Raw genomic sequence first — 14916 nt, 5'->3', positions numbered from 1 at the left:
GGCATAACTAGTTTGGCCAATGATTAAAAATTACAGATCATGCAAATTGGTAATAGACAACCTAACGAAACTGCTCCAAGATGCATAAAAATTTAACTAAACTAGTTTTAGAAAACACACTTCCCTGCCCAGTTGTTGCCAGAGAAAAGAGTATTTTTGGTCACTTGCCGCTGAATCCTTTTCTCTTAAGCAGCCTGGGGGACACTGAACCATGGGATTGCAGGTTGGGGCTGGAGTTGGCACTTACACGAAGCTCCTCCCCCCTGCAACCCCATAATGCTAGTACTACTTTAAAAGAGTCCGATAAGGAACAGCAGTAACCCAGTGAACCGGTTAGATCCAAAAAACAAACCAGTAAGGAAAAGACGGGCAAGACCCAAAACCTTGCATGACTGAGCATGAGGGAGGGAATGCAGTGTCCCCTCGTCTGCTTAGGACAAAAGGATTCAACAGTAAATTGAAAATTTAAAATCCTCTTCTCTCTGGCAGCATTTTGTTTTGTTTTCTCTGGCAGCAAGGCTGGGGGCACTGGACCATGGGACGTTCAACAACAGCCCCCAGGGGTGGGAACACTCTGGCTGCCTGACTGGAGAACTGTACGCCTAAAGTGGGCATTGCCAGAGGCAAAAACATGAATTCTGTAAAAATGAGCAAACATGTGGACAGAGGACCAGGTATCTGCACGACAGACCTGTTCCGCCGAAGCCCTGTGTTGCGCCACCCAGGAGTTCGCCACCGCCTTGTGGAATGCGCTGACATCCGGTCCAGTGCCGATCGCCTCGTACTAGAATAAGCTCAAGACACGACCAAGCAGATCCAACACGCAATGGTCTGCTTTGTAGCCAGTCAACCACATTTATGTGCGTTATAAAGAGCAAGCAGAGAGTCTGTGCTGTGCACAGAAGAAATATTGTCCAAGTAAATACTAAGAGCTCTGACGACACAGAGCAGAGCTAGATCATCCCGGTCCCGGGAAGTCAATAAAGAAGCAAAAACAGGAAAGACATTTTCCTTTTTTAAGCGAAAAGCTGAAACAACGTTTGGCTGGAAAGTAGGAACCGTACGAAGAACCGCTCTATCGTCATGGAATACGAGAAAAGGCAGCTTGCAAGCCAAAGCCCCCAGCTAGGAAACCTGCTGAGCTGAAGTAACGAACTGAAGCTCCGCTGAATCCAAAGGCTCAAACAGAGCCCATTTGAGAGCGGATAGGACCAGATTAAGATTCCACTGAGCTACCGGCAGACGAAACAGTGGTTGAGTTCACACCACGCCAAGTAAAGAGGTTCGAAGAGCCGGAAGAATGGCTAACCTACGCTGGAAATAAATAGACAGGGCTGAAATCTAGACTTTCAAAAAGAACAAAGTTTAGCCCAGCCTCCAACCCGCTTGAAGGCAAAGAAACAATAGAGGAGAATCTTGAAGGTACGGACCTGTTGCTGTTCACACTACAAGATGTAGATCAGTAATTCCCCACCTCGGTCCTAAAGGCACACTAACGGTCCTGGTTTTAGTGATATCCATGCTTAAGCATTGATGGTTAAATCAAAATAACTGAGGTACTAATTTAGTCACATGTGCTCATGTATGGCTATCCTTAAAACCTGGACTGTTAGTTTGCCTTGAGTACTGTGGTTGGGAAACCCTGATGAAGATTTTCCAAACCCTGTGGTTATTTTGTGACAAAACCTGTGTCCGAGCTTGCAGCAATGTACGGACCACCGAGAAAGACCGTAAGCTCGGTCTCAAAAACCATACTGAAAAAGCCAACACAGTAGAAACTGACCTTGTTGCAGCAGCTCTGATCGAAATGGAAGACGCCACCCGGGACCTACTGACATTTTGAGAATGTCGGTGTACAATAATCTGTGTGGCCAGTCTGGACCCCCTAGAATTACAGACACCGGTTGATTCTTGATGTCCTTAAATACTCAAGGCAACATTGTGGTCTGTGGAAGGAGATACGCTAGATGAAAATCCCACGGAACAGCCATGGCATCCACTACGTAAGCCAGCAGGTCACTGGATCTCGCACAAAACTGGGGAACTTTAAAGTTGTGTCGAGAGGCCATGAGATCCACACGTGGAATGCTCCATTTTTGGAAGACCTATGGATTGAGAGACAACTCCCCTGGCTGAAATTTGGTTCTGCTGAGAAAGTGCGCTTCCCAATTTGCCACTCCCGGTATGAACACCACTGAGAGAGTTGGAACAAAAGTCTATGCCCAGGAAAGGATTCGGGCTGCCTTCGCCATTGCTGTGACACTCTTCGTGTCTCCCTGAAGATTGACATATGTCACCTCCGTGGCTTTGTCCAGCTGAATCCTCACTGGCCGGCCAAGACGGACTGAGCTCCCAAGAGAGCCAGAAAGATTGTTCGAAGCATGTTGATTAGAAGAGCTGTCTCCGATGGAGCCGAAGATATAAAGTCTCCAACTCAGGAAACTCGTGTCAATGACCCAATACGGAGTGACGAAGGATTGTCCCTGTAGGAGATGATTGGAAACCAGTCACCAAGTGAGAGATTGAAGAGTGCTGTCAGACAGAATAAGAAACTGAGAGGTGAGGAACGCTGAGCACCCCCATCCAAGATTGGAGAATCTCCCACTGGAATTCCCGCAAGTGAAATCTAGCATACCTAATGGTCTCGAAGGTAGAGACCATCATGCCCAATAACTTCATGCACAACAAAATCGATGGTCAAGGCACCAACAGCACCGTCATGATCAAGGACTGTAGGGTCCGTGCTCTAGACTCCGGCAAGAAAACTTGCTGAAGAGAGGTGCCGAAGACCACCCCCAGGAACTGAAGGCGCTGACAAGATGCAATTGAGGTTGCAGTCGTGATCCTGAAGTACCTGAATTGTGCGCTCTAGGTATTTCTGTAGCTGTGGAGCTGAATCAGCCTTCACAAAGAGATAGTCTAAATAAGGTATGATTGTGATACCTTTCCTGTGCAGTAAGCTCGCCATGACTAACATATTCTTCGGAGTGCTGTGGGAGGTTCCCGCCGTCCGCGTACCTCCCCCCAGCCACAACCAGCGCACAGACAGCTAACTAAAGCAAAAAAGAAACAAATTAAAATAAAAGTAAAATAACTAAAGCTTCAATATGGGCTGCGAAGCAGAACCTCTAAACATGCCCTACTCGTGAGGCACATAAAATAGACTGGCATTATGGGGTTGCAGAGGGGAGGAGCTTTGTTTAAAGCTACAGTACAGCTTAAGTGCCAAATCCAGCCCTAACCTGCAACTCCAGCACCAACCTGCAATCCCATGGTCCAGTGTACCCCAGCCTTGCAGCCAGAGAAAATGTTTAGATCCATTAACAATCAATTAATCTTCAGGAAAGGACCCAAGGAGGGAATTCAATTAGCCGTGGGGTTTACCCCGCAGCTAATTGATCGTGCTGTTGAATTTAACTGCGGAAATCCTGCAGCCTCAGGAGCTGCAAGGAAATCTGCATCATAATGCAGTTTCCATAATTGAATTAACCCTGCGGTGCGATCAATTCGCTGCAGGATACGTCCCGCGGCTAATATGTCCCGCGGCTAATACGCCTGCAGCTAATTGATTTCCCCCCTAAATGTCTATTTATAGTAATGTTGATTTAGCCTGAAGTATACACTAGTGGAGATATCAAACATAACTGCTAGGTTTGGCTCTAAACAAGTACACACTGACCTCAACAGATTCAATGGGTTCCGACATTTTCTTGACATCCTACAGAGGAAATAAAAAAAATTACAATTATTCCAAATCACAATTAGTATGCAATCACATGGACCATAATTAATTCTGGTCAGTGCCAAGATGGAAAACAAAGTACTGTATGTAGGTTTCCATCAACTCATATAAAACTAGAAAGCCAAGTTTCTTGAACCATTAGACCAGTGTAAGAGATACAGCAGATCCCACTTACCATGAAGAAATCAGTTTCCAACTATAATTTTTTATTAATGCTTAAAAATGACGTAGAAGAGTAATACCCCCCCTCACCCCAATATGATGGCATGTGGTGTCGAGAAAATTTTCCTATACACCAAATCGATGCATGAGAATGCATATCATCAAGGTGTAAGCAATCTTACACGAGGAGCGTTACCCTTTCACTCCAATGTGTCACCAGAGTAAAAAAAACTAGAAGTTTTCAACAACTAACATCTGAAACTACCACTAACTTAACCATGAACAAGGCAAGTGTGTATTTTGTTTTCTTACACAAAGTTCTTTTTTTAACTTCATTTTTAAATGAACTAAACGCTTACATAAAGCTACAGTAAAGTAGCAGCAGGTAACCTTTTCATCGCCATGGATCTGTGCTGAGTACGCACTCACTGCAAGAAGCGCGGTCATGTGATTTATTATCCCGCCGCCATTTTCCTTTTAAATTCTACCAAAGAAAACTTTACAGTGTCATTTTTTGGGACTGATAATGTTTCTTTGGTCACTTAGTTGCATTGTTCTCCTTAAGTAATGGGCATTATAAAGGGAAAACCAGAAAAAATATTTCATGATGTATTCCCTTTCCTAACTTTAATAAAATAATTCAATACATGAAATATATGCGTACAATGCTCATAGCAACTCCTAATCTATACACCAATGTGATATACACATACACGTGCATATAGGAAAATACAAAAACAAACACGCATTATATTATATCTCATATTTATATATTTTTTTTGCATACATACACACTTACTGTAGAAATTAGACTATCGCTACGAGAGAGGGTTCATGGCACTCGACAGGTATCTACCCCACCCCTAAACCTAACCCTTTCTACAAGCAGCCTTACCCCTCCCCCAATGCTTAATCCTAACCCCAAAAATTTACTGTCGGAAGTCCATCGTTGGATTGTGAGCGCCGGCATCCCGTCAACCGGTATTTAATCTTCATCCCTTCCCTATATGTCTAGGACGCCCATTGCTAGATTAGAGCGCAACAGAACTGGACTAGCCAATGAAGGAATGAATAGAGATGTCTATGTAAATACTACAGCGGTAGGACTCTAATGGTTAAATGATGGAATCAAGATACCGGATTCACATCTACTGCTGGCATACAACGGTTGCCACTCAGTTTTCAAACTGAATCTGACAACAACTACACTTGTTAACAGCAGCATTTTGAAATAGATTGTGAAGCTGGTGGCAAAAATGCTGACTGTAGCATTCCTATCAGCAAGTTACACAATAACTAATATGACAAGTACACACATTTTTTTTTACTCATAAAGGAGCAGCAAAAACTTGACGTTAGCAAGAATGTTTGAGGTACCAGAATGTCAGAGAAACACCTTTGTGCAACAGTACATTTGTTTTACTTCAAAAGTATCCATAGCACATTAAATAAACTGGATGCATGAACATACTGTAGTTTCATGCAGAATTGCATTTGATTCCACAATCTTGTTTTGTACTTTTGTTAATGTTTAACTGCTTGGATTGTCTACACATTAACCTATCCTCCGCTCACTTCAAACCCATCCACGGGCCTGCAGGAGTTGGCTAAGATTAAATACTCTGGGGGAGATTTTTCAAAATGACAGTTAGGAGCTGATCGGTGGGTACTTTATCTCTCTCCATAGCTTGATACATCTCCCCCTCTGTGCTTTAAATCTTCCAATGCCGATTGGTTACAGGTCTTTCTCCACCCACTCGTCTCCTCTACATTTGTGTAATAGGCGTTTTGATATTAGCCAAATGCAAAATGAATAAAAAAAATATTATATATATATATGCTATAAAACATACATATGTTCTGAACAAACAACATAATTTATTCAGTTTGAAATAGATTTTCTAGCAAGGTAAACAAACAAATTGAAGATTACACACCTTAATTAACAGAGGAACATTATACGACTCCAGCAAATTAATGATGCCCTTGCACCTTTTTTCATCAATCTTTAATCCCTGCAGAAGAAAAAAAGAAAAGAGAGGCAATGAAGATAGAGTTTGTCATCATCAAAAAAAAAAAAAAAAAGATATATATTAGTTTTAAACCACAGACTAAATGAAATCTGTCTAACAGAAATTATCTCAGACATAATTTACGTCTCTAACTCCTGCCATGACATTGAGAAGTGGTCTGGTTTTACTTAAAAGCAGCAATTTTAAATCTAATAGATACATGTCAGACAGAACAAGCATTATGTAGAAGAGGAAAATAAAATGAAAATGGTACCATCTCCATAAGCTGATGGAAGTATTGTCTCAGATGCTCTTCCATGGCCTGTACCTCCGAGTGACTCATGCTGTCAATCAAAACGTAGAGAAAATAGCCAACAGATTCTGCGGCTGGGAAGAAAAATAAGGAAAAAAAATAAATAAATGAGAAAGCATTCTAGTGAAATTACTGGGACTGTCATGTTATCAAGATTAATTTATAAGAAATCATTTTGGTGTGAGATGTCACCCTGATGAGAGGCTGCAACAGCAACAATGATCACTGAGGCATAGAGATTATGTGGTTTGGGAGCACATATCTAACTGGCGAGTGAAAAGAATATTAAATTATTTTCATATCCAGTGACAGCTTTGTACTACCAAGTCCTACTTCAGTCCTTATTTTTTTTCTATACAGCACTGAAGGAAACACATTAAAAAGGCATGCTATGTAAACACTGCAATCCCGTGAGATAGATGTACTTGAGGTGTCCAAGTACAAATATTCATTATAATTATCACAATCCGTATTACATGACCACGTAGGCATTTCTGACTTTTCGTTAAAACTGAAGGGTGTCAAAACTCAGAGCTTTGTCAATGAAAAAGTGGTCTCAAGTACAAAGATATTTAGCAGTGAATGTTTTACAAGTTATTTTTTTGTGTGTATGCACAGGGCCTTATTCAGAGATTTACGCAATGCCCATGTGTACGCAGTTTGAGCGATCGCCACTGCGTATGCGTCTAAGTCACACTGCGCACATGCAGCAATTGTTTTGCGTTTGCACAGATGATTCGTTCGCAGAGTGAGTGACAGGTAGTCAGCGTTTAGGGAAGGTAATGGGGTTGGGGCGTCTGACCATTTAAGCGCAGTTTCATGGGCGTGCATAAATGACCTATTGCAAACTCCTTCGCAGCATGAGAGCTCCCTGCGTGTCGGACATGGGAAGAAGGAATTTGCGGAGAAAAGTATGAAAATGGACAGGCAAATGAACAACAAGACTAAACTGCAATGAACGATTACCTTTATTGTGTTACACCAATGATAACACATTTGTCTGTCCATTTTCACATTGTATGGTGCCATATTCCCATCGGCGACTTTTTGCACTAAACTATTTTTTTCATGGAATCCTGCTAATTAATACTGCTTTTATACCTAAATTCCGGGTCTGACCCGGAGGTTGGAACAGGGATTTTCCTGAGTCGGTGCCGTACACACCGGAGCAGGGTCTGCAGTGCCCCGGCTCTTCCGGCGTGGAAGTGGACTCTTGGAGAGTACGTCATCTCCAAGCGCCACTGAAGCTGGACAATCGGCCGGCATCCAGCGCGCTCCAGGTCATCATGACCCGGATCGCGCCGTTTACACTGCAGGGTTTCACAGGTCATTCCAGTGTTAAACCCTGCAACTTACACCTGGGTTGGATTGCCGGGTCACTCGACCCGGGAATCCAACCCTGTCCCCTTTTACACCAAGGAGCTACCCGGGTTAACCCTGCAATAACCCGGGTTTTAGCTCTGGTGTAAAAGGGTTATAAAAAATTTGGTGACATTCTAGTAGTTAGATCAAGCTACAGCACAGCTGGCTTTGAATAGGGGAATTTGACCACCTTGTAAAAAAATACATACATACATATATATATATATATATATATATATATATATATATATATATACACATACATACACACATTTGTTGTGCTGTTGTGGGGCTGTGTAATTGTGTATACACATTCATATAAACATAAAAATAATAATACTAATATATTGTTAGGATAGGAACCACTACTTTAAAACAGAAAATAAGCTATGCACAGGCAATTAACAGGTACTACAGTGTGGAGAAACATTTCTTTATACTTGAAAACTGAATTAAACGTTAATGATCATGAAGAAGAAAGCAAATATTTGAAAACTGTCAAAAAGTGTCATGAAAAATCTATGTATATTATTAGTATAGATTACAAATCCCATAAATAGTAGTATACCAGCAACACATAAAACAGACCTCAAAATAAGCATAGGCAATCAAAAGACTCCACTTATACTACTATTTCTTTTTTACCATTTCTTTGTGAAAAAGTAGCAATCAGCTTTTACCGTTGTAATCCCTGGCGCCCAGAGTCATTACACACGAAAACAGATTTATGGATAAGTTACAATCATAGAAATTGAAACGCTACCAGTTAGTCCTGAAGATTCTTGGCTGTCGGACTCATCCTTGAACAAGAGGCCTGTTATCTGTTAAGACAGAATAATCATTCATTGCAGCCAAGTGAGAGAAGGGGAATCACACACACAGACAAATGGTGACCGAAATTGAATTCTCTAAATAATAAAGCATCTCTCCTGACCTATTATTCTATGCATCATCATAGTAATTTACCACAGAAGAAAATAAACACAGAGGGACAGAATGCCACACAAAGGACATACATTTCAGGCAAACAAAACATGTTAACTCTCTCATGGCCAAGGCTGGCACGAAATGATAAATGCCGTAAGGTTCGTGGAGGGCAAAATGTGAAACTGCAATACCTTTATACCCTTAAATGCAAGTTATACCCCTTTCACGTCACAAACCCGGCTCTGACCAGGGTCCAACCCGGCTGCGACCCGGGTCAGACCCCTTTCATACTGCCCCTTCGACCCAGGTTATTCCCGGGTTGGCCCCGTTCACACTGAACCCGGGTCAGCCCTGTAAAATCATATGGATGTCATTAAAAATTGACTTTTTCAGGCTCACAAAGATAAGGTCACAAAAGGGAGGAGTGGGGATTGCTCACAGCACTGCATGAATCATGGCTGATGGATTACCTCTGTGTAGCCCTGAGTTCTTGAGTGTTTGTGCTTTACTGCTATTTTATTCAGTCACTGAGAGCATGATGCAGCTTCTGAGAGCATAGTGTATAGTTCACTACTCCATCACTCCAATTAGCCATCACTGTAATGACAGTAGTGGTATTAACCCCTTTCAGACTGCTGGAATGCTGCCTCTGCTGTTGTCTGCAGTGTGCTAACTGTGTGTCTGGCTGCTGACATCATCAAGCGAGACCCAGGAACATCCAATCAGTGGTGTTCGCAGAGTCCCGGGTTGGATAACCCGGGTAGGGCCCGCTCACACCACACTTCAACCTGGCTTGTTCCAGTGTTCAAATGCCGGGTCACTCGACCTGGGAATTGTTTTGGTGGCGCGTTCACACTGCACCTCGAGCCGGGTTATTTTTACGATGTGAAAGGGGTAATACAGCAACACAATAACAGAGTTCCAGGGTCCTCCCAAAACAGTGCTGCCCAGAAGTCAGTTTATGTTCTAATAAGATACATGGCTAAAGTATAAAAAGCTCCATAACCAAGTTTGTAATACTGACATGATTCCAACTACCAGAAGCTTTGTTGCCATTTTAAAACTTACCCCAACATAAAGACTAATTTACAAATGACTGACGACGACCATTCGAAATTTAGGTAAAGCGTGAGAGGCGAAGTAGGGAAGGGGAGTCACAAGCTAATGGAGGGACATTGCGGAACAAGCCTTCTGGTTAGTCAGACAAGAACGGGACATATTATTCCTTACCTTCTGGGGTTTTAAAATTAAAAAGAGCTTGAGACTGTCAAATAAAGCCATTGATAACCATAGGCTAAAAAATTCTTGGGAGTGACCTTGTGCGGGCTCCATGTTTATAAAATAATATAATCTGCAGAACCATTCCCCCAAAGAGGGAGTAGAAGGTCTTCTCCAATAAGTAAGTTAAAAAGCGTAACCATGGACCTCATGAGTCTCAGGAAGGATCTTTCATGCATGGTAGACGAGCCAAAACCCAGGACCATGGGGTACAGATGTGCGATTAGATATCTAGCCTCAAACGCCATGTGGCGCGAGATGCCTGGGGTGAGTGAGCCGCCAGGTCCCGTGCAATTCTGCTAGTGTTAGAGGTGTCTTTTTTTTTTTTTTTTACAGAAAATGCCCCTTAGTCGCAATGCGATGCAACTAGTACACACCAGGAGACTGTACTGATTAATTTGACATGCAACACTTGTATATCTGTGTGTGACAGTCAGAATACAAAGCACAATGGAACTAGGCATGGAAAAAAGCAGTGGTCGCTGCATCCTGTCATTCGTATACAGATTCAGAGACTGAGTTGCTCATATAAAATTGATCAGCACAGACTCCTGGTGCGTCGCATGAGACCTGGCTTGCCGAAAGGGGCAGTTTGGTGTGATTGCAGCAATGATGTGTGAGGACATCTCTGCAGTTTGCTTTCCAAAATCTTTTCGGCAGAGCCAATTACATTTTGTCAGTAGGGAACTATCCTGCACATGAAAACCAGATGTGAAATGGAGTACACAGAGCTAACTCACATCCACAACAGTTATCTGAAACCACATGGAACACTTAAGTCTTCTGGACCCTATCATAATTACATGTAGACACCAGATTCCTAGCTCCTTCCAGTATGCACCTATTCTTCAGAAGATCTTTAGCTTTCAAGATGCTGGCTTCAACCGTGCCATTAATGCCAGCAGCCGAAGGCCCTGGAGTAAAAACATACCTTGAGAAGGATCTTCCTGCAAAGAAGGCCACCAACTGGGACCAACTGCCAAATTCTTAATGGCCAATCTGGAACAACAAGGATCAGCAGAACCTGTTCCAACCTTGGCATTTTTTTTAACACCCAAAGGATCTTTGGAAACTGGAGACAGAAATAAGCCAGCTTGAAGTACCAGGAGATTGTCATGGTGACAACCAGAGCTGCAGACTGATCCAAGTACCAAAACCTGGCCACTTTGTGGTTATGTGGGAGGCCATAAGATCTAACTCTGGCTGGCCTCAACGTTCTATCAGCAGAGAGACTATTTTCTGTTGTAGGGACCATTCTGAAAAAAACAAAAAAAACAACAGTTTTCACCATCCCCCGAATAACCACCACTGAAATCACTGGTACAAAATCACAATGCATAATGTCCTTGATAAGCCATCGCAGTGATGTTGTCTGATAGATAGGTGTGGCCTGAAGGACTGATTGAGCCATCTTCAGAGTGTTCTTCACTGTCATGAGTTCCAATACATTGATTGGCATCCACTTAACCTACCCTGAACCAAAGGCACTGAAACAATGATGAAGGCTTACTCTCTCTCCCAAACACACCCCTCCCCCCCCCCCCCCACCAATCCTTGAAAACTTATATCTATCATTATGGGCATCCAACTAAAGAAGGAAAATGGAAGTCCGCCGCCGACTTTAGAGAATGAAACGTTTCCTGTTACAATCTGATGAGCTGCACTACCAACTGGTGGTTGGACTTTGGCAAACTGCTCAGGGTGTTTAACTGGAACTTCCTCAGGTGAAATCTGACAAGTTGTATTGCTTAGAAAGAGAAGACTTCTTACATATGAACTTAATACAGAAGAGTACAGAAACAGTAGATGGGCTTCTATCACAGCCATAGCTGGGTGGATGAGGACCAATTCATGCAGTCCCCTGTAGGTTTTAGGGCCGGGCAATCCAAGCTGGTTGACGCTATTCGATAACCCTCGGGAAGGAGGTGGTTCATTTCTTGGACTTCAGGTATTGGTTAAAGGAGGAGTTGGTTGAATTTTAATCTTCAGTTATGGGTTGAAGACTGGGAGAAAGGTAGTCTTACCACCAGTTGTTGGCTAGATCATTTTATAAAAGTTCCATTTCAAATAAACATGTTCCTTCCATTGACACAGACTCTGGATATCTTTAAGTTTATACAACAGCAGACCCAGATCAGAGCCAATTAATGCCTGCCAACTAATGCCAAAACATAAATCCTGTTGGCTTCAGATTATCCAAGGACACAAGTTCAGACGTAGAATGGTCTGACTGCAAACCTTCTAAAAGAAGTTCACACCATTTTTCTAGAGCCTTCAAAACCTATGCTAATGCCACTTTAGGTCTAAGTGCTGCACCTACAGATAAATAGATGGTCTTCAAAATGCTCTTGCACTTTCAGTCCATATTTAAGCGGAGTAGCACTTGTAATCAGAAGTGCTCAGAAAGACATGTCACCAAGATATCAACGTAATGCCAACCACCAAATTTCCATTGGAAAGAGAATAAAATAGAGGAAATCAATGCCGTACAAAAAATCCAGTCACAGCCAAGATTTTCCTACTAGCTCAAACAACTGAGCTGAGAACATTGACAAAATAATCTATTTCTTCATCTACCTTCTAACCTACTACAAGGTTAGAAGGTCCTTTACAACGTCTAAAGATGGATGATCAGCAATGACAAAGTTTTCACACTGAATTAGGTAGAATAATTTTGATCTATGTCACTGTGAAGTTCTTCCTTTCCTTAGGAATACCAATCAGAAATGTCAGTAAAAATAACTGGGAGTCACTTGATGCCACCTGTGCAACTTTAAAACAGCTGCCCCTCTAAAAGTCATTAAAGAGAAGACGCTCTCTATAAATGCTAGATAGATGACCTGGCCCAAGATGGTTTCTCACGAGTAACCACCGAGGAAGCGAAGGCAACCTGCACCACTGAACGAGAGGCAGTAGCTCAATCTGCATGAGGAGGGTACGCACACAGTGCAACAATTTTTGTAAGCTCAACTAAAGACTGAACTATGGACCTTGTACATGCAAGATCCTTATCCATCACATCTGGGTTCAAATGGTCTCATTAACCTGCAGGTGAAGGAAAGGGAGCTTATAAGAAATCTAGAGGAGAGAAAATTTAATCTTCTGAGAAGAGCCCTTCAATTGTGTGACTTATAGAACAGTATGTGTCCAATAACAAGCTCCAGCAATCTGATACTGTGAATAGCCACTTTTTCTAACACAGCACAACCTGCATTAGGATTGCTCTGTCAGTGCTGAAGAGAGCTGGTGGTCTTTTCCCCACCAATAGCCTGGCGGTTCCCCCAACAGATTCAATTTCCAAAGGGCCAATTAACAGACCCTTGAATGGGGGGGTTGGGTGTCACTGGGCATTAGTGACCTTAGTAGGGGCTGGATACATGCTTTAACCACCACACGTGCCCCCCCACCCCAAAATGGGTTCTCCCTACTGTCTCTGCTCGACTCAATATTAGGTGACAATGGACACTTTTGAATTAGCACTGCCGTGTAAAACAGTGCAGGAAACAAAATACCAAAAAAGGGTTCTGCCTTTTCCTGCAGCCCAAATAACCTTAAATAGGGGACGTAATAGCAAGTGCTTCCATACACTCCCACAGGGAAATCTGATGCACTATGCTGAACCTGCTGTAGGGACAATAGACACAAAAGTAAATATCTGTCTGGCATATCTAGGCTTTAATTGGGCAAATAGAGCATGATGCAACTGAATATACTTGTTAAAAGTGGTTTACATTCCAATAGGAATTACCCAAACGATTTAAGACCGTCAGCGTACAATTGTAGGACACAACTTTAAACAGTGATACACCAATGCAAATGTCTGGTCCAGTTTTTAGGTCATGTGACCAGACTGCCAAGCATGAGAAAAGATTCTTCATCCTGGTAAAACTCTCAAACCGGGAAAACTTTTCAAGTACAGAAACAACCATTTGATATTCTACTTTTATTCTAGTGCTCTAAAATTATGAAGGGACCGGATTAGCCCCAGAATGCTAGTACAGGGGGCAGGTGAATGTAACAAGAGGTGATAGGTCACTGCAGAGAAAATCCAACTCATATGTAATGTGCCGAGAAGCACAAGGACAAGAATTAAAATCATAGAAAATTAAAAGAATTTGTTTCTTTTTTAATAGTATAATTAATTGTCCTGTAACTTATTGGTTTGCTATTTTAATTGGATGTGCAATCTATCTGCCTGCAGGTCAAATGTGCTACAAATGTGCTACATGCTACAAAGCCATTCAAAACAACAGTCAAGTATCACCTCAACTGATGAATGACTACTGTTCTGCAACACAAGGAACAAGCCACAGAGATGGAAAGATGCTACATAGTTATAACTGCGCTTTACCTTGTAAGGATTTATTTGTGGTCATTAAAGATCATTAACAATTTTATATTTTCTGCAAACTTATCTAGACATTTTACTAGATCACTATTAAGATCTATGAAAGATAGAGAAAATAATTTGGATGATCATGTCCCTTCAAGGGCACTCCATTCTTGTAAATTTCCTTAAGGAACACTGGCCCTACAGTTTTCTACTGACTTGCATTACTGGTGAATGTAAGCTAATTCTGTGAATGTACATACTTCCAGAACATGCCAATGACACTGCCAGTAAATACTAGTACTAGATATTCCAAAATGTGATGGTTGCATAAATGTACACCACAATCTTTCTTTTGCAATCTAAGATGTATTTAAAAAAAAAAAAAAAAAAAAAAGAAGGATTTAGGAAGCTCTCTCCCCACCCCGAAAATAAAAAAGAAAAAGTACTTTGCATCACTTGCTAAAATCCATTTCAGATTAATTCTAATAGAACAATTCAGTTATTACAATAATCTATGCTGGGCACCGTCCCAGTTCTTGTCTGATCCGTGGCATGAGATCCAATTATAGGACTGTCCTCTATTTCGCAGGACTAGAAAACATTACAAGGATAAAGAGAAAAGACATAGCTGGTACTGTGGTTACCAATTTCTAGTGTCGTCATCTCATTAGGTTAACTGGTCATAGGAAGACAGCTATCCTCAAGCAGGAAAGCCTTATAGCATGGACCTTCGCTCACAAATGTCATTAACAGCTCTTTTCTATAAAGCAACTTACTGTACATTTAA

General features: G+C 41.9%; 1 protein-coding gene across 1 annotated transcript in view; it reads right to left on the bottom strand.

The window, feature by feature from the left end:
• Positions 1–14916, bottom strand: part of LRPPRC (leucine rich pentatricopeptide repeat containing) — a 219141-nt gene that overhangs the window by 115672 nt on the left and 88553 nt on the right. The window contains exons 16-19 of the mRNA XM_088477278.1: positions 8355–8412; positions 6191–6303; positions 5842–5919; positions 3680–3718 (exon numbers count right to left, since the gene is read on the bottom strand). Coding sequence (XP_088333404.1) covers positions 3680–3718; positions 5842–5919; positions 6191–6303; positions 8355–8412 — 288 coding nt within the window. The remainder of the gene's footprint in view (positions 1–3679; positions 3719–5841; positions 5920–6190; positions 6304–8354; positions 8413–14916) is intronic.

This window comes from Taudactylus pleione, unplaced genomic scaffold (genome assembly GCF_031769625.1).
Source record: "Taudactylus pleione unplaced genomic scaffold, aTauple2 ptg000201l, whole genome shotgun sequence".
In the NCBI taxonomy this organism is placed as follows: Eukaryota; Metazoa; Chordata; class Amphibia; order Anura; family Myobatrachidae; genus Taudactylus; species Taudactylus pleione.
The sequence above is the reverse complement of the archived record's forward strand: the minus strand, read 5'-3'. Positions and strand labels throughout refer to the sequence as shown.